Genomic DNA, 26,522 nt, shown 5'->3' on the forward strand with positions numbered 1-26,522 from the left:
TATTAGCAGTGGTTAGAGGAGGCAGTATTAGCAGTGGTTGGAAATGGAAGTATTAATAGTGTTTATTAGCAGTGGTTGGAAATGGAAGTATTAATAGTGTTTATTAGCAGTGGTTGGAAGTGGAAGTAATAACTGTGGTTGGAGTTGGAAGTATTAACAGTGGTTGGAGGTGGAAGTATTAACAGTGGTTGGAGGTGGAAGTATTAACAGTGGTTATTAGCATTGGTTGGAGGTGGAAGTATTAACAGTGGTTGGAGGTGGATGTATTGGTAGTGGTTAGAGGAGGCAGTATTAACAGTAGTTGGAGGTGGATGTATTGGTAGTGGTTAGAGGAGGCACTATTAACAGTAGTTGTTATTCTGTGTATTTTCCTCATGTCACTATTTCTTATTCAGTTTAATTTTGTGTCTTGATCTTTAACTCTGTCTCGTTGGAAAAGGACCCGTAAGCAACTGTTGTTTACATGTAAAATTTCATCATCATATCTCATGCCATTATTACACTGGGTACGTCCCAAATGGCCCCCTATTCCCTACATAGTGCACTACTTTTGACCAGGGCCCTATGTAGTGAATTGTACAGGGAATAGGGTTCAATTTGGGATGCAGTGCATGAAATGGTCTTTGTTAGTAATAATGACATGTTTGAACTGATTCCAAAGCTTGATTTGGGTGCAGGGAAGAACGATTGCCTCCTCTCATTGATGCCACGGGAGTTCAGAAAACAGGATCCCCATTATAGTTAATGGAAAAATTGCAATCTTCGTGGTCAGTCTTGTAAAAAAATACATAATTCTAAGACAATCATGGTACCAATAATTGCTTCTAATACACCAGATGTACACTGAGTTGCACCCCCTTTTGCCCTCAGAACAGCCTCAATTCGTCGGGGCATGGACTCTACAAGGTGTCGAAAGCGTTCCACGGGGATGCTGGCCCCATGTTGACTCCAATGCTTCCCAAAGTTGTGTCAAGTTGGCTGGATGTCCTTTTGGTGGTGGACCATTCTTGATACACACGGGAAACTGTGCAGCGGCGTTGCAGTTCTTGACTCAAACCGGTGCGCCTGGCACTTACTACCATACCCCGTTCAAAGGCACTTAAATGTTTTTTGTCTTGCCAATTCACCCTCTGAGTCGCACACATAAACAATCCATGTCTCAATTGTCTCAAGGCTTAAAAATCCTTCTTTAACCCGTCTCCTCCCCTTCAGCTACACTGATTTGAAGTGGATTTAACAGGTGACATCAATAAGGGATCATGGCTTTCACCTGGATTCACCTGATCAGTCTAAAGTCATGGAAAGAGCAGGTGTTCTTAATTTTTTGTACACTCACTGTGTGTCCTTGAATTGATTATTTAAAAATCGCACACAGAAGAAGTTATAAGGATAATTTAGTCGCTAATGTCAGCCTGCAGTACCCCGGTCGGCCTTCAACTTGAGTCACTCAATGAGAGGGGGCAGCACTGAGCTATGTCTCCATGAGACGCCATCTTTGCCAAATTTATTTGGCTTCAATGCACTATTGAGTCTTGTACAACGTAAAACACAAAATAATGCATGCAGAGCAGAATTAGGCCGATACACGCTAATTATCAAAATCCAGAAAAGAGCCGTTAAACTCTACAACCACCTAAAAGGAAGTGATTCCCAAACCTTCCATAACAAAGCCATCACCCACAGAGAGATGAACTTGGAGAAGAGTCCCCTAAGCAAGCTGGTTCTGGGGCTCTGTTCACAAACACAAACAGACCCCACAGAGCCCCAGGACAGCAACACAATTAGACCCAACCAAATCATGAGAAAACAAAAAGAGAATTACTGGACACATTGGAAAGACTGTACCAATCTGGAATGCTATTTGGCCCTAAACAGAGAGTACACAGTGGCAGAATACCTGACCACTGTGACTGACCCAAAATTAAGGAAATCTTTGACTATGTACAGACTCAGTGAGCATAGCCTTGCTATTGAGAAAGGCCGTCGTAGGCAGACCTGGCTCTCAAGAGAAGACAGGCTATGTGCACACTGCCCACAAAATGAGGTGGAAACTGAGCTGCACTTCCTAACCTCCTGCCAAACGTATGACCATATTAGAGACACATATTTCCCTCAGATTACACAGATCCACAAAGAATTAGAAAACAAATCCAATTTTGATAAACTCCCTTATCTACTGGGTGAAAAACCACAGTGTGCCATCACAGCAGCAAGATTTGTGACCTGTTGCCACAAGAAAAGGGCAACCAGTGAAGAACAAACACCATCTTTTTTTATTTTCCCATTTGTACTTTAACTATTTGCACATTGTTACAACACTGTATATAGACATAATATGACATTTGAAATATCTTTATTCTTTTGGAACTTCTGAGTGTAATGTTTACTGTTAATATTTATTGTTTATTTCACTTTTGTTTACTATCTACTTCACTTGCTTTGGCAATGTTAACACACGTTTCCCATGCCAATAAAGCCCTTAAATTGAAAAATTGAATAGAGAGAGAGCGAGAGAGACATAACACCACTGGGCCACGTCAGGACCTCATGACATTAAAGTTTAACGGAGATGGAGATAGCTGCAGCTTCCTTAAAGCTTCCAGAGATATTACAGCTTTAAGAAATACGATTCTGTTCTTTAAACATCTGTACAAAACACATGGCTCTCTCTCTCTCTGTCTCTCTCTCTGTCTCTCTCTCTGTCTCTCTCTCTGTGTCTCTCTCTGTCTCTCTCTCTCTCTCTCTCTCTCTCTCTCTCTCTCTCTCTCTCTCTCTCTCTCTCTCTCTCTCTCTCTCTGTCTCTCTCTCTCTCTGTCTCTCTCTCTCTGTCTCTCTCTCTCTGTCCTCCATTAACTTAGAAATGACTTCTGGACCAACTGTTATTTACTTCCTTATATCATCTCAATGGAGTCGCCCCCTTTCAGAGGGGTTGGTTGGCTAAATGGAATTACTTCTAAAGTGCTGCTGTCATGCAGATAAGGATGTCCCCTTGACAAAAGTAGTACACTATGTAGGGGCCTGGGTTCCATTTGGGACACAGACCAGACATAATTAAATATCCTTTCTACTGAGCTGCTGTCTCTGAACTTTCTATTGATTTATAGACTTGAAAATAGCCATACTTTCTGTTCCTGTGAAGTCTTGCCTCTGTTTACATTCTGGGGATGTGCATTAGTTCCAACCCAAAACTCATCTTACAGACAGGATGAGTCAATCTGAGGGATGCTTTTAGTCTAAGATGGTGTCTGATTGGTCTAAGATGCACTCTAAAATAATAGGTGTGATTTCAGAATCAGAAAACTTTATTGCCATGAAGGTAACAAGGAATCTCTGTTGGACTTGGACTTATAAGCATTTAAAAACATGTACTATTCCAAGGAAGGGACATGTGTACTGTCCACCCTGCCCTGGAGCAGAGAACTAGCCCTGGAGCAGATAACTAGCCCTGGAGCAGAGAACTAGCCCTGGAGCAGATAACTAGCCCTGGAGCAGATAACTAGCCCTGGAGCAGATAACTAGCCCTGGAGCAGACAACTAGCCCTGGAGCAGAGAACTAGCCCTGGAGCAGAGAACTAGCCCTGGAGCAGAGAACTAGCCCTGGAGCAGATAACTAGCCCTGGAGCAGAGAACCAGCCCTGGAGCAGATAACTAGCCCTGGAGCAGAGAACCAGCCCTGGAGCAGATAACTAGCCCTGGAGCAGATAACTAGCCCTGGAGCAGAGAACCAGCCCTGGAGCAGAGAACCAGCCCTGGAGCAGATAAATAGCCCAGGAGCAGAGAACTAGCCCTGGAGCAGAGAACTAGCCCTGGAGCAGATAACTAGCCCTGGAGCAGATAACTAGCCCTGGAGCAGAGAACTAGCCCTGGAGCAGATAACTAGTCCTGGAGCAGAGAACTAGCCCTGGAGCAGATAACTAGCCCTGGAGCAGAGAACTAGCCCTGGAGCAGAGAACTAGTCCTGGAGCAGAGAACCAGCCCTGGAGCAGATAACTAGCCCTGGAGCAGAGAACCAGCCCTGGAGCAGAGAACTGTGACACTCTGGCTCCATGGACTTTGATATTTGAGCCAGGGTTGTTCATTTTCATTTGTTTGGGTGTATTTCTATGTTGGGGTGTCTAGGTTGTTGATTTCTATGTTTGGTATTGTGCTTGATTAGTCATATGACTCCCAATCGGAGGTAACGAGTGTCAGCTGTCGGCTCGTTATCTCTGATTGGGAGCCATATTTATACTGTGTGTTTTCACCTTGGGGTTGTGGGTTTTTGTTCCATGTTTCTGTCAGTGTTACAGAGGACTTCACTATCGTCATTTGTTGTTTTTCGTGGTTGCTTTATTAAATAAAGTCATCATGTTCACTCCACGCGCTGCGTATTGGTCCGCTTCTTCAGACGATCGTGACAGAAAGACCCACCACAAAAAGACCAAGCAGCGTGTCAAGCGGCAACAGGACCTACCTACACAGGATTTATGGACTCCCATAAAGGATTCATGGACATGGGAGGAGATTCTGGATGGTGAGGGGCCTTGGGATCAACCGGGAGAATATCACCGTCCTCGTAAAGAGCGGGAGGCAGCTAAAGCCGAGAGGCGGCGATATGAGGAGGCAGCACGGAGGCAAGGCTGGAAGCCCGAGAGTACTACCCAAAAATTTCTTGAGGGGGGGCTAGAAGGGAGTGTGGCGAAGTCAGGTAGGAGACCTGCGCCTACTCCCTGGACTGACCGTGGAGAGCGAGAGTACGGGCAGACACCGTGTTACGCAGTAGAGCGCATGGTGTCTCCTGTACGCAGGCATAGCCCGGTTCGGTACATTCCGGCTCCACGTATCGGCCGGGCTAGACTGAGCATTGAGCCAGATGTCATGAGGCCGGCCCCACGCATCCGGTCACCAGTGCGTCTCCTCGGGCCGGCTTACATGGCACCAGCCTTACGCATGGTGTCCCCGGTTCGCCTACATAGCCCGGTGCAGGTTATTCCACCTCCCTGTACTGGTCAGGCGACGGGGAGCATACAACCAGGTAAGGTTGGTCAGGCTCAGTGCTCAAGGGAGCCAGTACGCCTGCACGGTCCGGTATTTCCGGCACCACCTCCTGTCTCCAGTCCAGTACCACCAGTGCCTACACCACGCACTAAGCCTCCTGTGTGTTCCCCGAGTCCTGTGCGTCCTGTTCCTGCTTCCCGCACTAGCCCTGAGATGCGTGTCCTCAGCCCGGTACCTCCAGTTCCGGCACCACGCATCAGGCCTACGGTGCGTCCCCAGGGTCCAGCATGCCCTGTTGCTTCTCTCCGCACTAGCCCTGAGATGCGTGTCCTCAGCCCGGTACCTCCAGTTCCGGCACCACGCATCAGGCCTACGGTGCGTCCCCAGGGTCCAGCATGCCCTGTTGCTTCTCCCCGCACTAGCCCTGAGATGCGTGTCCTCAGCCCGGTACCTCCAGTTCCGGCACCACGCATCAGGCCTACGGTGCGTCCCCAGGGTCCAGCATGCCCTGTTGCTTCTCTCCGCACTAGCCCTGAGATGCGTGTCCTCAGCCCGGTACCTCCAGTTCCGGCAGCACGCATCAGGCCTACGGTGCGTCCCCAGGGTCCAGCATGCCCTGTTGCTTCTCCCCGCACTAGCCCTGAGATGCGTGTCCTCAGCCCGGTACCTCCATTTCCGGCACCACGCATCAGGCCTACGGTGCGTCCCCAGGGTCCAGCATGCCCTGTTGCTTCTCCCCGCACTAGCCCTGAGATGCGTGTCCTCAGCCCGGTACCTCCTGTTCCGGCACCACGCACCAGGCCTACGATGCGCCTCAGACAGCCAGAGTCTGCCGTCTGCCCAACGGGGCCTGAACTGTCCGTCTGCCCAACGCCGTCTGAACTGCCCGTCTGCCCAACGGGGCCTGAACTGTCCGTCTGCCCAACGCCGTCTGAACTGCCCGTCTGCCCAACGCCGTCTGAACTGTCCGTCTGCCAAGCGCCGCAGGAACTGCCCGTCTGTACTGAGCCTGCAAAGCCGCCCGTCTGCCATGAGCCTTCAGAGCCGTCCGCCAGACCGGAGCCGCTAGAGCTCTCCGCCAGACAGGAGCAGCCAGAGCCTTCCGCCAGACAGGATCAGCCAGAGCCTTCCGCCAGACAGGATCAGCCAGAGCCTTCCGCCAGACAGGATCAGCCAGAGCCTTCCGCCAGACAGGATCAGCCAGAGCCGTCCGCCAGACGGGATCAGCCAGAGCCTTCCGCCAGCCATGAGCAGCCAGAGCCTTCCGCCAGACAGGATCAGCCAGAGCCTTCCGCCAGACAGGATCAGCCAGAGCCTTCCGCCAGACAGGATCAGCCAGAGCCTTCCGCCAGCCATGAGCAGCCAGATCCGTCAGCCAGCCATGAACAGCCAGATCCGTCAGCCAGCCATGAGCAGCCAGATCCGTCAGCCAGCCATGAGCAGCCAGATCCGTCAGCCAGCCATGAGCCGTCCAGCCAGGATCCGCCAGAGCCGTCCAGCCAGGATCCGCCAGAGCCGTCCAGCCAGGATCCGCCAGAGCCGTCCAGCCCGGATCCGCCAGCCAGCCAGGATCCGCCAGAGCCAGCCAGCCAGGATCCGCCATTCAGTCAGGTACTGTCCCTTAGCCCGGTGCTGCCCCTTAGTCCGGTGCTGCCCCTTAGCCCGGTGCTGCCCCTTATCCCGGTGCTGCCCCTTATCCCGGTGCTGCCCCTTAGTCCGGTGCTGCCCCTTAGTCCGGTGTTGCCCCTTAGTCCAGGTGGGGTTAGTTGGAGGGTGGTCATTGGGAGGAGGCTACTGAAGCAGGTTGTGACTGTGGTGGGGTGGGGATCACGACCGGGGCCAGAGCCGCCACCGTGGACAGACGCCCACCCAGACCCTCCCCTAGTCCTTATGTTGGTGCGCCCGGAGTTCGCACCTTTAGGGGGGGGTACTGTGACACTCTGGCTCCATGGACTTTGATATTTGAGCCAGGGTTGTTCATTTTCATTTGTTTGGGTGTATTTCTATGTTGGGGTGTCTAGGTTGTTGATTTCTATGTTTGGTATTGTGCTTGATTAGTCATATGACTCCCAATCGGAGGTAACGAGTGTCAGCTGTCGGCTCGTTATCTCTGATTGGGAGCCATATTTAATCTGTGTGGTTTCTCCTTGGTTTTGTGGGTTTTTGTTCCATGTTTCTGTCAGTGTTACAGAGGACTTCACTATCGTCATTTGTTGTTTTTCGTGGTTGCGTTATTAAATAAAGTCATCATGTTCACTCCACGCGCTGCGTATTGGTCCGCTTCTTCAGACGATCGTGACAAGAACCAGCCAGGTAAAACACTCCAGGTCTTCTCTAGGGGGGCAGACGTGATGCAATACCCATTACGCAATACCCCTGAGGGTCTGGCAACCATTAAGATCCCTCCCCCTTTCTCTCCCCCCTCCCTGACTCCCCTGCCTCACAGTACAGTTGAAAAATATATGGCAAATAGAAATCCAATATGGATGGTGTTAAGAGATAGATGGGAGGTGTTGAATGGAGCTGAAGGATGGGACTAATAACAACTAACAACAACTAATAACAACAAGATAACTAATGTAAAGCATACTGTGTCCATAATAAGTATATAGGTTATAGGTTGAGAGCTTTTGTGAAAGAGCACAGTTAGAAAGATATGGCATACAGAAGCAAACCGGATGGACATCATGAAAATGATCGGCGATGTTGAGGGTAGAGGAAGTTCAGGAGTAAAAACAAACAAAATATAATTATTGTAAAATTGACTGTGTCCATAAAATGTATATAGTATGTATAAACTGGAAGTAGAGGCCTAAGCGTTGTTGTTCACTAGTTTACGCCAATTGGGGAAGGGGTGGTGGGGTTGGAAAGTAATAAAGGGAAATATATTTTTTTAAGGATATGTGTTTATATGTGTGTATGTGTGTATATATATATATATATATATATATATATATATATATATATATATATATATGTATTTGCGAGGAAAAATAAACATATGGGGGATTGGAAGTGATGCAGACAATGACATTGATGGAAGTTACAATCTATCTGCAATATTAAAGCTGAACTACCCCCCCCCCCCAAAAAAAAAAATATATATATATATATATATATATGTTTTAAAGATTTGGAAAACAAATCCAATTTTGATAAACTCCCATATCTACTGGGTGAAAAACCACAGTGTGCAATCACAGCTGCAAGATGTGTGACCTGTTGCCAAAAGAAAAGGGCAACCAGTGAAGAACAAACACCATTGTAAATACAACCCATATTTATGTTTATTTATTTTCCCTTTTGTACTTTAACTATTTGCACGTCGTTATAACACTGTATATATACATAATATGACATTTGAAATTGAGAGAGAGAGAGAGAGAGAAAGAGAGAGGTGGCTGTAAACAGTGTCTGTCTGGGAATAAGTGATACCCTGCTGAGATCCCACCTTCAAATAGACACACCCTTACCTTTCCTAAACCATGGATTGGTCAATTTGCTCATGCAATTTCTAGTATTACTAGCTTTTTGGTACAGAGAAAATCAAAGCCATGCATCTAAAGACAGACAGATAGACAGATAGACAGATAGATAGATCGATAGATAGATATCCCACTCACTGGTGGATTTGGTTGTACTTCATTGAGTGTATTTCTGTTTCTATATTTGAAAGTAGGCCTCACTGTACCTGCTTCCTCACTATACCTGCTGGAACCAGTAGCAACTAATGAGATTAAACAGCAGAGGGCGCTCTAGGACATACTGAAGTTGCCTCTTAAAGAGCGACTGAATGCACCGATTTGTTTTTCTTTTGAAAAAACAAGATTCCGGTCTTGGGGGTGTGGTTCGGTGTGGCAGTTACTGATGTTTGTCCCAGACACCATAGGAATAAAGCAGGTATCACTTCCTCAAAATAGTCAAGAAGTCTGTAATTAATGTTGATATTTTTGCAGAGAAGCTTTTAGTCACACACTTTGACATCTAGCTAAGGTATTTCTCAAGTTTAAAAAAATGTGCGTCGCATTGTCTTATGTAAACAAAGTGTGAGCTGCGGGGGCAGGTCTGCCTCACTGTCTGTGTTATTGGATAGAGATTAATCACCACAGTGTTTCAACCTGTGGTAGTGGGCAAATCAAAAACCCAACCCTCAGGTAGGTCCTGAAAAACACTTGTACTCAAATCTCACAACTCCGTTTAGGAAGATGCTGACTTTATGACCAGAATTAACCTGCTTACACTTTTTTTTAAATGTTTCTGACTAATATCGATGTCACATATGCTGTTTTCTCACGAGAAAAGTTTCAAGTTTCAATGTCACGTGCGCAAGTACAGTGAAATGCCTCTCTTGCAAGCTCTAAACCCAACAATGCAGTAATTAATATCAATGTAATACAAAAAAGAACTATATACTATATACAGGGTCAGTTCCAGTACCATATTAACAATGTGCAGGGATACTGGAGTGATGGAGGTAGATTTGTATAGGGGTAAGGTGACTATATACAGGGTCAGTTCCAGTACCATATTAACAATGTGCAGGGATACTGGAGTGATGGAGGTAGATTTGTATAGGGGTAAGGGGACTATATACAGGGTCAGTTCCAATACCATATTAACAATGTGCAGGGATACTGGAGTGATGGAGGTAGATTTATATAGGGGTAAGGGGACTATATACAGGGTCAGTTCCAATATCATATTAACAATGTGCAGGGATACTGGAGTGATGGAGGTAGATATGTATAGGGGTAAGGGGACTATATACAGGGTCAGTTCCAGTACCATATTAACAATATGGAGGGATACTGGAGTGATGGAGGTAGATATGTATAGGGTTCAGGTGACTATATACAGGGTCAGTTCCAATACCATATTAACAATGTGCAGGGATACTGGAGTGATGGAGGTAGATATGTATAGGGGTAAGGGGACTATATACAGGGTCAGTTCCAGTACCATATTAACAATATGGAGGGATACTGGAGTGATGGAGGTAGATATGTATAGGGGTCAGGGGACAGGGATACTGGAGTGATGGAGGTAGATATGTATAGGGGTCAGGGGACAGGGATACCGGAGTGATGGAGGTAGATATGTATAGGGGTAAGGGGACAGGGATACTGGAGTGATGGAGGTAGATTTGTATAGGGGTCAGGTGACTATATACAGGGTCAGTTCCATACCATATTAACAATGTGCAGGGATACTGGAGTGATGGAGGTAGATATGTATAGGGGTCAGGGGACAGGGATACTGGAGTGATGGAGGTAGATATGTATAGGGGTCAGGGGACAGGGATACTGGAGTGATGGAGGTAGATATGTATAGGGGTCAGGGGACAGGGATACTGGAGTGATGGAGATAGATATGTATAGGGGTAAGGTGACAGGGATACTGGAGTGATGGAGGTAGATATGTATAGGGGTAAGGAGACAGGGATACTGGAGTGATGGAGGTAGATATGTATAGGGGTAAGGTGACTATATACAGGGTCAGTTCCATACCATATTAACAATGTGCAGGGATACTGGAGTGATGGAGGTAGATATGTATAGGGGTCAGGTGACTATATACAGGGTCAGTTCCAGTACCATATTAACAATGTGCAGGGATACTGGAGTGATAGAGGTAGATATGTATAGGGGTAAGGTGACTATATACAGGGTCAGTTCCAATACCATATTAACAATGTGCAGGGATACTGGAGTGATGGAGGTAGATATGTATAGGGGTAAGGGGACTATATACAGGGTCAGTTCCAATACCATATTAACAATGTGCAGGGAGACTGGAGTGATGGAGGTAGATATGTATAGGGGTCAGGGGACTATATACAGGGTCAGTTCCAGTACCATATTAACAATGTGCAGGGATACTGGAGTGATGGAGGTAGATATGTATAGGGTTCAGGTGACTATATACAGGGTCAGTTCCAATACCATATTAACAATGTGCAGGGATACTGGAGTGATGGAGGTAGATATGTATAGGGGTAAGGGGACTATATACAGGGTCAGTTCCAGTACCATATTAACAATGTGCAGGGATACTGGAGTGATGGAGGTAGATTTGTATAGGGGTAAGGGGACTATATACAGGGTCAGTTCCAGTACCATATTAACAATGTGCAGGGATACTGGAGTGATGGAGGTAGATTTGTATAGGGGTAAGGGGACTATATACAGGGTCAGTTCCAATACCATATTAACAATGTGCAGGGATACTGGAGTGATGGAGGTAGATTTATATAGGGGTAAGGGGACTATATACAGGGTCAGTTCCAATACCATATTAACAATGTGCAGGGATACTGGAGTGATGGAGGTAGATATGTATAGGGGTAAGGGGACTATATACAGGGTCAGTTCCAGTACCATATTAACAATATGGAGGGATACTGGAGTGATGGAGGTAGATATGTATAGGGGTCAGGGGACAGGGATACTGGAGTGATGGAGGTAGATATGTATAGGGGTCAGGGGACAGGGATACCGGAGTGATGGAGGTAGATATGTATAGGGGTAAGGGGACAGGGATACTGGAGTGATGGAGGTAGATATGTATAGGGGTCAGGGGACAGGGATACTGGAGTGATGGAGGTAGATATGTATAGGGGTCAGGTGACTATATACAGGGTCAGTTCCATACCATATTAACAATGTGCAGGGATACTGGAGTGATGGAGGTAGATATGTATAGGGGTCAGGTGACTATATACAGGGTCAGTTCCAGTACCATATTAACAATGTGCAGGGATACTGGAGTGATGGAGGTAGATATGTATAGGGGTAAGGGGACTATATACAGGGTCAGTTCCAATACCATATTAACAATGTGCAGGGATACTGGAGTGATGGAGGTAGATATGTATAGGGGTAAGGGGACTATATACAGGGTCAGTTCCAATACCATATTAACAATGTGCAGGGATGCTGGAGTGATGGAGGTAGATATGTATAGGGGTAAGGTGACTATATACAGGGTCAGTTCCAATACCATATTAACAATGTGCAGGGATACTGGAGTGATGGAGGTAGATATGTATAGGGGTAAGGGGACTATATACAGGGTCAGTTCCAATACCATATTAACAATGTGCAGGGATACTGGAGTGATGGAGGTAGATTTGTATAGGGGTAAGGGGACTATATACAGGGTCAGTTCCAATACCATATTAACAATGTGCAGGGATACTGGAGTGATGGAGGTAGATATGTATAGGGGTAAGGGGACTATATACAGGGTCAGTTCCAATACCATATTAACAATGTGCAGGGATACTGGAGTGATGGAGGTAGATTTGTATAGGGGTAAGGGGACTATATACAGGGTCAGTTCCAATACCATATTAACAATGTGCAGGGATACTGGAGTGATGGAGGTAGATTTATATAGGGGTAAGGGGACTATATACAGGGTCAGTTCCAGTACCATATTAACAATGTGCAGGGATACTGGAGTGATGGAGGTAGATTTGTATAGGGGTAAGGGGACTATATACAGGGTCAGTTCCAGTACCATATTAACAATGTGCAGGGATACTGGAGTGATGGAGGTAGATTTGTATAGGGGTAAGGGGACTATATACAGGGTCAGTTCCAATACCATATTAACAATGTGCAGGGATACTGGAGTGATGGAGGTAGATTTATATAGGGGTAAGGGGACTATATACAGGGTCAGTTCCAATACCATATTAACAATGTGCAGGGATACTGGAGTGATGGAGGTAGATATGTATAGGGGTAAGGGGACTATATACAGGGTCAGTTCCAGTACCATATTAACAATATGGAGGGATACTGGAGTGATGGAGGTAGATATGTATAGGGGTCAGGGGACAGGGATACTGGAGTGATGGAGGTAGATATGTATAGGGGTCAGGGGACAGGGATACCGGAGTGATGGAGGTAGATATGTATAGGGGTAAGGGGACAGGGATACTGGAGTGATGGAGGTAGATATGTATAGGGGTCAGGGGACAGGGATACTGGAGTGATGGAGGTAGATATGTATAGGGGTCAGGTGACTATATACAGGGTCAGTTCCATACCATATTAACAATGTGCAGGGATACTGGAGTGATGGAGGTAGATATGTATAGGGGTCAGGTGACTATATACAGGGTCAGTTCCAGTACCATATTAACAATGTGCAGGGATACTGGAGTGATGGAGGTAGATATGTATAGGGGTAAGGGGACTATATACAGGGTCAGTTCCAATACCATATTAACAATGTGCAGGGATACTGGAGTGATGGAGGTAGATATGTATAGGGGTAAGGGGACTATATACAGGGTCAGTTCCAATACCATATTAACAATGTGCAGGGATACTGGAGTGATGGAGGTAGATTTGTATAGGGGTAAGGGGACTATATACAGGGTCAGTTCCAATACCATATTAACAATGTGCAGGGATACTGGAGTGATAGAGGTAGATATGTATAGGGGTAAGGGGACTATATACAGGGTCAGTTCCAATACCATATTAACAATGTGCAGGGATACTGGAGTGATGGAGGTAGATTTATATAGGGGTAAGGGGACTATATACAGGGTCAGTTCCAATACCATATTAACAATGTGCAGGGATACTGGAGTGATGGAGGTAGATATGTATAGGGGTAAGGGGACTATATACAGGGTCAGTTCCAGTACCATATTAACAATATGGAGGGATACTGGAGTGATGGAGGTAGATATGTATAGGGGTAAGGTAACTATATACAGGGTCAGTTCCAGTACCATATTAACAATATGGAGGGATACTGGAGTGATGGAGGTAGATATGTATAGGGGTCAGGGGACAGGGATACCGGAGTGATGGAGGTAGATATGTATAGGGGTAAGGGGACAGGGATACTGGAGTGATGGAGGTAGATTTGTATAGGGGTCAGGTGACTATATACAGGGTCAGTTCCATACCATATTAACAATGTGCAGGGATACTGGAGTGATGGAGGTAGATATGTATAGGGGTCAGGGGACAGGGATACTGGAGTGATGGAGGTAGATATGTATAGGGGTCAGGGGACAGGGATACTGGAGTGATGGAGGTAGATATGTATAGGGGTCAGGGGACAGGGATACTGGAGTGATGGAGGTAGATATGTATAGGGGTCAGGTGACTATATACAGGGTCAGTTCCATACCATATTAACAATGTGCAGGGATACTGGAGTGATGGAGGTAGATATGTATAGGGGTCAGGTGACTATATACAGGGTCAGTTCCAGTACCATATTAACAATGTGCAGGGATACTGGAGTGATGGAGGTAGATATGTATAGGGGTAAGGGGACTATATACAGGGTCAGTTCCAATACCATATTAACAATGTGCAGGGATACTGGAGTGATGGAGGTAGATATGTATAGGGGTAAGGGGACTATATACAGGGTCAGTTCCAATACCATATTAACAATGTGCAGGGAGACTGGAGTGATGGAGGTAGATATGTATAGGGTTCAGGTGACTATATACAGGGTCAGTTCCAATACCATATTAACAATGTGCAGGGATACTGGAGTGATGGAGGTAGATATGTATAGGGGTAAGGGGACAGGGATACTGGAGTGATGGAGGTAGATATGTATAGGGGTAAGGGGACTATATACAGGGTCAGTTCCAATACCATATTAACAATGTGCAGGGATACTGGAGTGATGGAGGTAGATTTGTATAGGGGTAAGGGGACTATATACAGGGTCAGTTCCAGTACCATATTAACAATATGGAGGGATACTGGAGTGATGGAGGTAGATTTGTATAGGGGTAAGGGGACTATATACAGGGTCAGTTCCAGTACCATATTAACAATGTGCAGGGATACTGGAGTGATGGAGGTAGATATGTATAGGGGTAAGGGGACTATATACAGGGTCAGTTCCAGTACCATATTAACAATGTGCAGGGATACTGGAGTGATGGAGGTAGATTTGTATAGGGGTAAGGGGACTATATACAGGGTCAGTTCCAATACCATATTAACAATGTGCAGGGATACTGGAGTGATGGAGGTAGATTTGTATAGGGGTAAGGGGACTATATACAGGGTCAGTTCCAATACCATATTAACAATGTGCAGGGATACTGGAGTGATGGAGGTAGATATGTATAGGGGTAAGGGGACTATATACAGGGTCAGTTCCAGTACCATATTAACAATATGGAGGGATACTGGAGTGATGGAGGTAGATTTGTATAGGGGTAAGGGGACTATATACAGGGTCAGTTCCAGTACCATATTAACAATATGGAGGGATACTGGAGTGATGGAGGTAGATTTGTATAGGGGTAAGTTGACTGTATACTAATGCCGCTTTTTTTTTTCTCAATTTTTCAAGCGAGGTCTTTTAAGGGAGTATGCGAGGCGCAGACGTTCACTTCACCTCACCGAGTTCCGCTAGGAGCAAACCCAACCTAGTATGGTACTCTGTTACACTGCTTCACCTCACCGAGTTCCGCTAGGAGCAAACCCAACCTAGTATGGTACTCTGTTACACTGCTTCACCTCACCGAGTTCCGCTAGGAGCAAACCCAACCTAGTATGGTACTCTGTTACACTGCTTCACCTCACCGAGTTCCGCTAGGAGCAAACCCAACCTAGTATGGTACTCTGTTACACTGCTTCACCTCGCCCAGTTCTGCTAGGAGCAAACCCAACCTAGAATGGTACTCTGTTACACTGCTTCACCTCGCCCAGTTCTGCTAGGAGCAAACCCAACCTAGTATGCAGACTCCTTTACAGTGCTGCTGGTTACACTGGGCCACACCTTTCTCTCTCCCTCTCTCTCTCCCTCTCTCCTGGAGGTTGGTTGGTTGGCTGGGCTGGGTACATGGATGGATGGATGGATGGATGGATGGATGGATATGAGAGAGAGAGAGAGACTGAGGCTGTATTTAGTAATCAGGGGATTTGTGTGTTGGCTGAGAGACAATGTGAGACACAGCCATGACAGCTGAACTAGTCCTGATATGCATGTAGTTTGTTGACTTACCTTCCTTCCAGAGTGCTGCAGGGTGACTCAGGAATTTCTAGTCGCTTGCCCATCAGCTTAACTAAGAATACAGGCAGTGTGTGTTTGTGTGTCTAGGGTTGTGTGGAGTGGTGTTGGGGGGGGGGGGTCTCTCCTTGAAGGTCAGTAGGAGGGTGTACAGATTGACTCTTCATTCAACACTATTGTTCCCTCCGAGCTCAACACCAAGCTCAGAGCCCTGGGTCTGGACTCCACCCTCTGCAACTGGATCCTGGACTTCCTGAGGGGCAGACCACAGGCTGTGAGGATAGACAACACCACCTCCTCCTCACTGACTCTTAACACGGGGGCCCCCCAGGGGTGTGTCCTCAGTCCTCTGCTGGACTCCCTGTTCACCCACGACTGCGTGGCTTTGCACGACACCAACTACGTCATCAAGTTTGCTGACGACACAACAGTAGTAGGCCTAATACTACCGCTGCACCATCGAGAGCGTCCTGACCGGTTGCATCACGGCCTGGTACGGGAAATGCTCCATCCACGACAGCAAGGCCCTCCAACAGGTGGGTGAAGACGGCCCAGTACATCACTAGGACCGTGCTCCCACCCATCCAGGACATCTACTTGAAACGGTGCCTGAGGAAGGCCTGCAGCATCATCAAGGACCCCAGACACCCCAGCCACGAGCTGTTCACTCCCTTACCGTGAGGCAGATGGTATCGGAGCATGAGGTCTGATACCAACAGGCTCAGAGACAGTTTCTATCTACAAGCCTTCAGACTGGACTGACCACCTGCTCTGATTCTCCGCACCTTATCACACATGCACTCCCTCACTCACACACACACACACACACACGCACAGACATACACACACGTACATTCACGCATCACAACTGCTGCAACCAGACTCTTATTATGATTGCTAAATGTTGCACAATGTAAACAATTGCCCCCAATCCCCCCTTTCCCAAAACATGTATAAATATTGGACTATAAATTGTACCTTCCTGTATTATACTAATTGCCCCTTCCTGTATTATACTAATTGCCCCTTCCTGTATTATACTAATTGCCCCTTCCTGTATTATACTAATTGCCCCTTCCTGTATTATACTAATTGCCCCTTCCTGTATTATACTAATTGCCCCTTCCTGTATTATACTAATTGCCCCTTCCTGTATTATACTAATTGCCCCTTCCTGTATTATACTAATTACCCCTTCCTGTATTATACTAATTGCCCCTTCCTGTATTATACTAATTGCCCCTTCCTGTATTATACTAATTGCCCCTTCCTGATGCTAAAATGTTTATTCAATTTACCTTGTTTGTATTCTTATATATATATAATTATTTATTTTTCTTATTGTTGTTGCATTGTCAAGAAGGAACCTGCAGTAAGCATTTTGTTGGACGATGTATACCATGTGTTTCCCGTATATACAGCTAATAAAACTTGAAACTTGTGTAATCTCCCGAGTGGCGCAGTGGTCTAAGGCACTGTCGTAGCCGGCCGCGACCGGGAGACCCATGGGGCGGCGCACAATTGGCCCAGCGTCGTCCAGGGTAGGGGAGGGAATGGCTGGCAGGGATGTAGCTCAGTTGGTAGAGCATGGCGTTTGCAACGGCAGGGTTGTGGGTTTGATTCCCACGGGGGGCAGAATGAAAAGTAAAAAAATAATGTATGCACTCACTAACTGTAAGTCGCTCTGGATAAGAGCGTCTGCTAAATGACTAAAAAATGTAAAATGTAAATGTGTGGGTGTGTATGTCTACATTTGAAGTGACTTGCGTTAAAAGGGATCGCTACGTACAGCTCCTGGGGCGATCACTGAAAGTCCAACCCCTTAGCAGTGTGTTAGTTGGGGTGTATTACCAACACAGTGAAGACTTCCAAGGCCTCCGGCAGGTTAGAGAGTTAGAGAGCCCAGCCCTGTTGTGCCTGTCTGGGCTGGTCCCTCCACCTTGGTGCTTACCTGAGGAATTCTGCCTCTTCAGACTCTTTATATCTCCATTTATTCCAGGGCAATAGCTCCACGCTCACACAAAGGGAAGGGTATACAAACCTTATCCCCTCTCCTCCACCCTCATCTCTTTTGGCGAAATATAATCAGTTGTCTATGAGCCAAGGCTTTGGGTCTTTGGGTCTTTGTACCCTCCTTTTCTCCCAGCAGAACATTTGGGTCGTGTCCCAAATCTCACCCTATTCCCTATATAGTGCACTACTCTTGACATTCACACACATCAAACACACATTTGAACACTCATCATCTGCTGCTGCTCCTTTATTATGGTCTATCCTGATGCCTAGTCACTTTACCCTGCCTTCATGTACATATCTACCTGAAATACCTTATTATGATCTATCCTGATGCCTAGTCACTTTACCCTGCCTTCATGTACATATCTACCTGAAATACCTTATTATTATCTATCCTGATGCCTAGTCACTTTACCCTGCCTTCATGTACATATCTACCTGAAATACCTTATTATTATCTATCCTGATGCCTAGTCACTTTACCCTGCCTTCATGTACATATCTACCTCAAATACCTTATTATTATCTATCCTGATGCCTAGTCACTTTACCCTGCCTTCATGTACATATCTACCTCAAATACCTTATTATGATCTATCCTGATGCCTAGTCACTTTACCCTGCCTTCATGTACATATCTACCTCAAATACCTTATTATTATCTATCCTGATGCCTAGTCACTTTACCCTGCCTTCATGTACATATCTACCTCAAATACCTTATTATTATCTATCCTGATGCCTAGTCACTTTACCCTGCCTTCATGTACATATCTACCTCAAATACCTTATTATGATCTATCCTGATGCCTAGTCACTTTACCCTGCCTTCATGTACATATCTACCTCAAATACCTTATTATTATCTATCCTGACGCCTAGTCACTTTACCCTGCCTTCATGTACATATCTACCTCAAATACCTTATTATTATCTATCCTGACGCCTAGTCACTTTACCCTGCCTTCATGTACATATCTACCTCAAATACCTTATTATTATCTATCCTGATGCCTAGTCACTTTACCCTGCCTTCATGTACATATCTACCTCAAATACCTTATCATTATCTATCCTGATGCTTGATAAAAATGCAAATCAATTTATAACATTTTTGACATGCATTTTTTCTGGATTTTTTTGTTGTTATTCTGTCTCTCACTGTTCAAATAAACCTACCATTCAAATTATAGACTGATCATTTCTTTGTCAGTGGGCAAACGTACAAAATCATCAGGGGATCAAATACTTTTTTCCCTCAATGTATATATACAGCAATAGCTATAAAGGATGGACTTGACTAGAATACAGTATATATACATATAAAAGGAGTAAATCAGTATGTAAACATTATTAAAGTGACCAGTGATTCCATTATTAAAGTGGCCAGTGTTCCATTATTAAAGTGGCCAGTGTTCCATTATTAAAGTGGCCAGTGATTCCATTATTAAAGTGGCCAGTGTTCCATTATTAAAGTGGCCAGTGATTCCATGTCTATGTACGTAGGGCAGCAGCCTCTAAGGTGCAGGGATGAGTAACTGGGTGGTAGCCAGCTAGTGACAGTGACTAAAGTTCAGGGCAGGGTACTGGGTGGAGGCCGGCTAGTGATGGCTATTTAACAGTCTTTTGGCCTTGAGATAGAAGCTGTTTTTCAGTCACTCTGTCCCAGCTTTGATGCACCTGTACTGCCCTCGCCTTCTGGATTATAGCAGGGGGGATCAGGCCGTGGCTCGGGTGGCTGAGGTCCTTGATGATCTGCTTGTCCTTCCTGTGACACCGGGTGCTGTAGATGTCCTGAAGGGCAGGCAGTGTGCCCCCGGTGAATCGTTGGGCTGACCGCACCACCCTCTGGAGAGCCCTGTGGTTGTGGACGGTGCAGTTGCCGTACCAGGCGGTGATACAGCCCGACAGGATGCTCTCAATGGTGCATCTGTAAAGGTTTGTGAGGGTCTTAAGGGCCAAGCTGAATTTCTTCAGCCTCCTGAGGTTGAAGAGGCTCTGTTGCGCCGCCTTCACCACACTGTCTGTGTGGGTGGACCATTTCAGATTGTCAGTGATGTGTACGCCAAGGAACTTGAAGCTTTTCACCTTCTCCACTGCGGTCCCGTCGATGTGGATGGGGGCGTGCTCCCTCTGATGCCTTCTGAAGTCCACCATCAGCTCCTTAGTTTTGCTGACGTTGAGGGAGAGGTTATTTTCCTGATACCACTCCGGCAGGGCCCTCACCTCCTCCCTGTAGGCTGTCTCGTCGTTGTTGGGAATCAGGCCTACCACTGTTGTGTCGCCTGCGAACTTGATGATTGAGTTGGAGGCGTGCTTGGCCACGCAGTCATGGGTGAACAGGGAGTACAGGAGGGGGCTGAGCACGCACCCTTGTGGGGCCCCAGTGTTGAGGATCAGCGTAGTGGAGGTGTTGTTTCCTACCTTCACCACCTGGGGGCGGCCCGTCAGGAAGTCCAGGACCCAGTTGCACAGGGCGGGGTTCAGACCCAGGGCCCAGAGCTTAATGATGAGCATGGAGGGTACTATGGTGTTGAATGCTGAGCTATAGTCAATGAACAGCATTCTTACATAGGTATTCCTCTTGTCCAGATGGGATAGGGCAGTGTGCAGTGTGATGGCGATTGCATCGTCTGTGGATCTATTGGGGCGGTAAGCAAATTGAAGTGGGTCTAGGGTAACAGGTAAGGTAGAGGTGATATGATCCTTAACTAGTCTCTCAAAGCACTTCATGATGACAGAGGTGAGTGCTACGGGGCGATAGTCATTTAGTTCAGTTACCTTTGCTTTCTTGGGTACTGGAACAATGGTGGCCATCTTGAAGCATGTGGGGACAGCACACTGGGATAGGGAGAGGTTGAATATGTCCATAAACACACCAGCCAGCTGGTCTGCGCATTTTCTGAGGACGCGGCTAGGGATGATGTCTGGGCCGGCAGCCTTGCGAGGGTTAACATGCTTAAATGTCTTACTCACGTCGGCCATGGAGAATGAGAGCCCACAGTCCTCGGGAGCAGCCCGCGGCAGTGGCACTGTGTTATCCTCAAAGCGGGTGAAGAAGGTGTTTAGCTTGTCTGAGAGCAAGACGTCGGTGTCAGCGACGTGGCTGGTTTTCCCTTTGTAATCCGTGATTGTCTGGAGACCCTGCCACTTACGTCTCTTCAGTCAGTGTAGATTAATGGGAGGAGACAGCTTAAAGAAGGATTTTTAAGCCTTGAGACAATTGAGACATGGATTGTTTATCAAGAATAGTCCACCACCCAAAAGACATCCAGCCAACTTGACACAACTGTGGGAAGCACTGGCGTCAACATTTCCTTGTAGAGTCGATGTCCCGACAAATTGAGGCTGTTCTGAGGGCCAAAGGGGGTGCAACTCAATAATAGGAAGGTGTTCCTAATGTTTGGTAAACTCATTGTATATATATTATAAAAATACTGTGTAAGTCAAAGGGTTGTGAATGTATGGAACAACAGCAGTTAGGTTGCAATATGACCTTGGTACCCTAGTCTGTCACATCCATACGGGCCAGGCAGGAAGACTGTCCTTTCAGATAGGAACCTAGTCTGTCACATCCATACGGGCCAGGCAGGAAGACTGTCCATTCAGATAGTATCCTAGTCTGTCACATTCATACGGGCCAGGCAGGAAGACTGTCCATTCATATAGGATCCTAGTCTGTCACATCCATACGGGCCAGGCAGGAAGACTGTCCATTCAGATAGTATCCTAGTCTGTCACATTCATACGGGCCAGGCAGGAAGACTGTCCATCCAGGCAGGAAGACTGTCCATCCAGGCAGGAAGACTGTCCATCCAGGCAGGAAGGCTGAGAAACTGCTGTAACGTTTCAACGTGATAGTAATGTTCAGTAGTAGGCGCATGATGAGACCCAGCTTCCTGTGTATTCCTGAGAAGAGAAGGAAACTTATTTAGAATGCTGTTGTTGCTCAAAAGTAGGAGGTTACATACAGTATACATGTGCAGTTCACTGTTAGCTGATCTTTTGTGTTGAATGGTTCTGTTGATGTTGTTGTTGTGTATGTTTTCAGGAGAGAAGGAGAGGGTGTGCGTGTGTTCTGGGACCGGCTAAGGGAACCCTCGTTCTCGTCTAGATGGAACCCGTTCGCTACAGACTACCCATTCAGCACCTTTACCTATCACCCTGTCAGGAACATAGACCACAGGTTCACTGCTCTCTGTGAGGTGAGTTTTGTGATGTGTACCATCCTACCATCCTACCATCCTACCACCCTACCATCCTACCACCCTACCATTCTACCATCCTACCACCCTACCATCCTACCATCCTACCACCCTACCACCCTACCATTCTACCATCCTACCACCCTACCATCCTACCATCCTACCACCCTACGCCCTACCACCCTACGCCCTACCACCCTACCAACTGACCATCCTACCGCCCTACCATCCTACCACCCTACGCCCTACCACCCTACCATCCTACCATCCTACCACCCTACCATCCTACCGCCCTACCATCCTACCACCCTACCATCCTACCACCCTACCACCCTACCATCCTACCACCCTACGCCCTACCATCCTACCATCCTACACCCTACCATCCTACCACCCTACTATCCTACCACCCTAAGCCCTACCATCCTACCACCCTACCATCCTACCACCCTACCACCCTACCACCCGACCATCCTACCACCCTACCATCCCCTCCAGGCCCACCTCTCTTTGAAGGGGCCCCTCCAGGCCCACCTCTCTTCCAGGGGCCCCTCCAGGCCCTACCATCCTACCACCCTACCACCCTACACCTACCACCCTACCACCCTACACCTACCACCCTACACTAGGGTAGAGAGGGGTATATCTCTGTTGTAGGGTAGATGTACACTACCGTTCAAAAGTTTGGGGTCACTTAGAAATGTCCTTGTTTTCTAAAGAAAAGCAATTTTTTTGTCTATTAAAATAACATCAAATCAGAAATACAGTGTAGACATTGTTAATGTTGTAAATGGGCTATTGTAGCTGGAAACAGCAGATTTTTAATGGAATATCTACATAGGCGTACAGAGGCCCATCATCAGCAACCATCAGTCCTGTGTTCCAATGGCACGTTGTGTTTGCTAATCCAAGTTTATCATTTTAAAAGGCTAATTGATCATTAGAAAACCCTTTCGCAATTATGTTAGCACAGCTGAAAACTATTGGGCTGATTAAAGAAGCAATAAAACGGGCCTTCTTGAGACTAATTGAGTATCTGGAGCATCAAACTTTCTTTTGAAACTCGTCAGTCTATTCTTGTTGCGAGAAATTCCCTATTCCCAAGAAACTGAAGATCTCGTACAACGCTGTGTACTACTCCCTTCACAGAACAGCGCAAACTGGCTCTAACCAGAATAGAAAGAGGAGTGCGAGGCCCCGGTGCACAACTGAGGAAGAGGACAAGTACATTAGTGTCTAGTTTGAGAAACAGACGCCTCACAGGTCCTTAACTGGCAGCTTCATTAAATAGTACCCGCAAAACCAGTCACAACATCATTTTTACATTTCAGTCATTTAGCAGATGCTCTTATCCAGAGCGACTTACAGGAGTAATTAGGGTTAAGGACCTTGCTCAAGGGCACAACGACAGATTTTTCACCTAGTCGGCTCGGGGATTAGAACCAGCAACCTTTCGGTTACTGGCACAACGCTCTTAACCACTAAGCCACCTGCCGCCCCAACAGTGAAGAGGTGACTCCGGGATGCTGACCTAGGCAGAGTTGCAAAGAATGGGCCCCTCCAGGCCAACCTCTCTTCCAATGCCCACCTCTCTTCCAGGGGCCCCTCCAGGCCCACCTCTCTTCCAAGGGACCCCTATAGGCCTACCTCTCTTCCAGGGGCCCCTCTAGGCCCACCTCTCTTCCAGGGGCCCTCCAGGCCAACCTCTCTTCCAAGGCCCTCCTCTCTTCCAAAGGGCCCCTCCAGGCCCACCTGTCTTCCAAGGGCCCCTCCAGACCCACCTCTCTTCCAGGGGCCCCTCCAGGCCCACCTCTCTTCCAAGGGGCCCCTCCAGGCCCACCTCTCTTCCAAGGGGCCCCTCCAGGCCCACCTCACTTTGAAGGGGCCCCTCCAGGCCCACCTCTCATCCAAGGGCCCCTCCAGGCCCACCTCTCATCCAAGGGCCCCTCCAGGCCCACTTATCTTACAGGGGACCCTCCAGGCCCACCTCTCTTCCAGGGGCCCCTCCAGGCCCACCTCTCGTTGAACCTGGCTGGACCCCTGGCCCATAGTTCAGTCACAGGCTGCATCCCAAATGGCAACCTGTTCCCTATTTAGTGCACTACTTTAGACCAGCACTATAAAGAGAAAAGGGTGCCATTTGGGCTGTGGCCACAGTGCAGGTGAGGAATCTGATGTAGGTGTCCTCCCAGATCATGTAACCAGTCATTAGGGTTGTCTAATCTAACGTGGCCTGGGTCCCTCCTTCTCTCCCTCCCTCCTTCCTCCAGACATGGTAGAGTCTGTCCTCCTTCTCTCCCTCCCTCCTTCCTCCAGACATGGTAGAGTCTTCCCTCCTTCTCTCCCTCCCTCCCTTTCTCAAACGACAACACACACCCTAATGTATGCCGGCCTCTCTCCCTCATCTCTTCCTCCCTCTCTCCCTCCCTCTTCCTCTCTCTCTCTCCCTCCCTCTTACTCTCTCTCTCCCTCCTCTCTCTCTCCTCCCTCCCTCTTCCTCTCTCTCTTCCTCTTCCTCTCTCTCCCTCTCTTCCTCTCTCTCTCCCTATCTTCCTCTCTCTCTCCCTCCCTCCCTCTCTTCCTCTCTCCCTCTCTTCATCTCCCTCTCCATCCTCTCTCTCCTCTCTCCCTCATCCCTCTCTCTACTCTCTTCCTCCCTCTCTTCCTCTCTCTCCCTCCTCTCTCCCTCCCTCTCTCCCTCCCTCTTCCTCTCTCTCTCCCTCCTCTCTCCCTCCCTCTTCCTCTCTCTCTCCCTCCTCTCTTCCTCCCTCTCTCTTCTTCTCCCTCTCTCTCCCTCCCTCTTCCTCCCTCTCTCACTCCCACTCTTCCGCTATCTCTCGCTCCTTCCCTTTCTCAGATCCAGTGCTTCCGTGAGCAGCTGACGGAGGCAGCCCAGAAGGCCCACCTAAAGAATCCTGTCCCTGGGAAGGCCAACGGGGTCCTGGTGCTGAACCAGCCTCTGCTCATCGATGCCTACGTGGGTCTCATGTCCTTTATTGGCAACCAGAACAAACTGGGGTACTGCCTGGCACGGGGAAACATTGGGTTTTAAACTAGGATTTGGCTATGTGCTATGTGCTTTTGAACGTACATTACTACTTGATTACTTAATCATAGTTTACAGTTGTGGCCGAGTTAAAGATTTGCAGTAATATTGTATATTTTTTGTATACATCGGGTTTTAAACATTTTTAAATGTACATTTGTACTTGATTAGTTTTTGTTTTTGAATGCTTTGTTCACATTTTTTTTGTCCTATTTACAGATTTGAAGTAGTATTGTGTATTTTCTATTTAATAGTTCACAACCTGGAAGGAATAGTTTTTACCCTAATTTCAAATGTGGTTTAGAGGTTATTTGTTGGTTTGTTTTCTAACTTGCCATGTTCAACTACCGTCAGTCTGAAATTGAAACGTATGTAGTTCTCCATCATTTGGATTACCCTAAGCGCTAAGGAATAGTCTACTGTAATTTCATACACAATTACCATGCCAAATTGTTCCTGCCATCACAGAGTTAATAAAGTTTTCACATTACCCTCCGTGACTCTCATGTACAGCTCTGATTTACCATTCTCTAACTGAATTACTTAACTTGATGTACAAACAGACAGAAACATCCACATTTCACCAGGTCCTTTCACTGGATGATTGATCCCGTTCTTCCAGGAGCTTTACCTCTATAATCATTCACCAGTCTTTTCAACGGGAGCTTCTCCCTCTACGGTCATTGGCTGTGTCCCAAATGGCACCCTATTCCCTATGTAGTGCACTACTTTTCACAGAGAGAGAGAGAGAGAGAGAGAGAGAGAGAGAGACTATATGTACACAAGGTAGGGCCCCCCAGCTACATTCAGCCGGTGGCTGATTTTTCCTTGAGTGGACGGTCGGGGGGGCGGAATTAATTATTTCTACACTGCAATAATCCCAAACAGATATAGTATTTCAAAAAACAGAATCAATTCAAACCTTCATAACATTGGGATGCGATGACATATGCCTATCTATTTATAAGTGGAATTCTTGGAAACAGATTTCCTAAATAAAAAAAATCCTGGTGAATTTAGTCTTTTATGTCCACTGCATTCCACAGTAAGAACATCATACCAAAGGTCAAGCGTGGTGATGGTTTGGGGATGCTTTGCTGCCTCAGGACCTGGACGACTTGCCTTAATAGAAGGAACCATGAATTCTGCTCTGTATTAGAGAATTCTACAGGAGAATGTCAGACCATCCGTCTGTGAGCTGAAGCTGAAGCGCAGCTGGGTCATGCAGCAAGACAATGATCCAAAACACACAATCAAATCTACAT

At 46.9% G+C, this 26,522-nt stretch overlaps 1 protein-coding gene across 1 annotated transcript in view; it reads left to right on the forward strand.

Annotated features, from left to right (window-relative positions):
* LOC311131655 (tumor protein p63-regulated gene 1-like protein) overlaps positions 1-25,752 on the forward strand; it is a 48,529-nt gene extending 22,777 nt beyond the window's left edge. Inside the window, exons 5-6 of the mRNA XM_084164763.1 lie at positions 22,058-22,211; positions 25,069-25,752. Of these exons, the coding sequence (XP_084020889.1) occupies positions 22,058-22,211; positions 25,069-25,263 (349 nt within the window). The 3' untranslated portion in view covers positions 25,264-25,752. The remainder of the gene's footprint in view (positions 1-22,057; positions 22,212-25,068) is intronic.
* Positions 25,753-26,522: the final 770 nt, after the last annotated feature.

Source organism: Coregonus lavaretus, assembly GCF_964263955.1.
Source record: "Coregonus lavaretus genome assembly, chromosome: 6".
Classification (NCBI taxonomy): Eukaryota; Metazoa; Chordata; class Actinopteri; order Salmoniformes; family Salmonidae; genus Coregonus; species Coregonus lavaretus.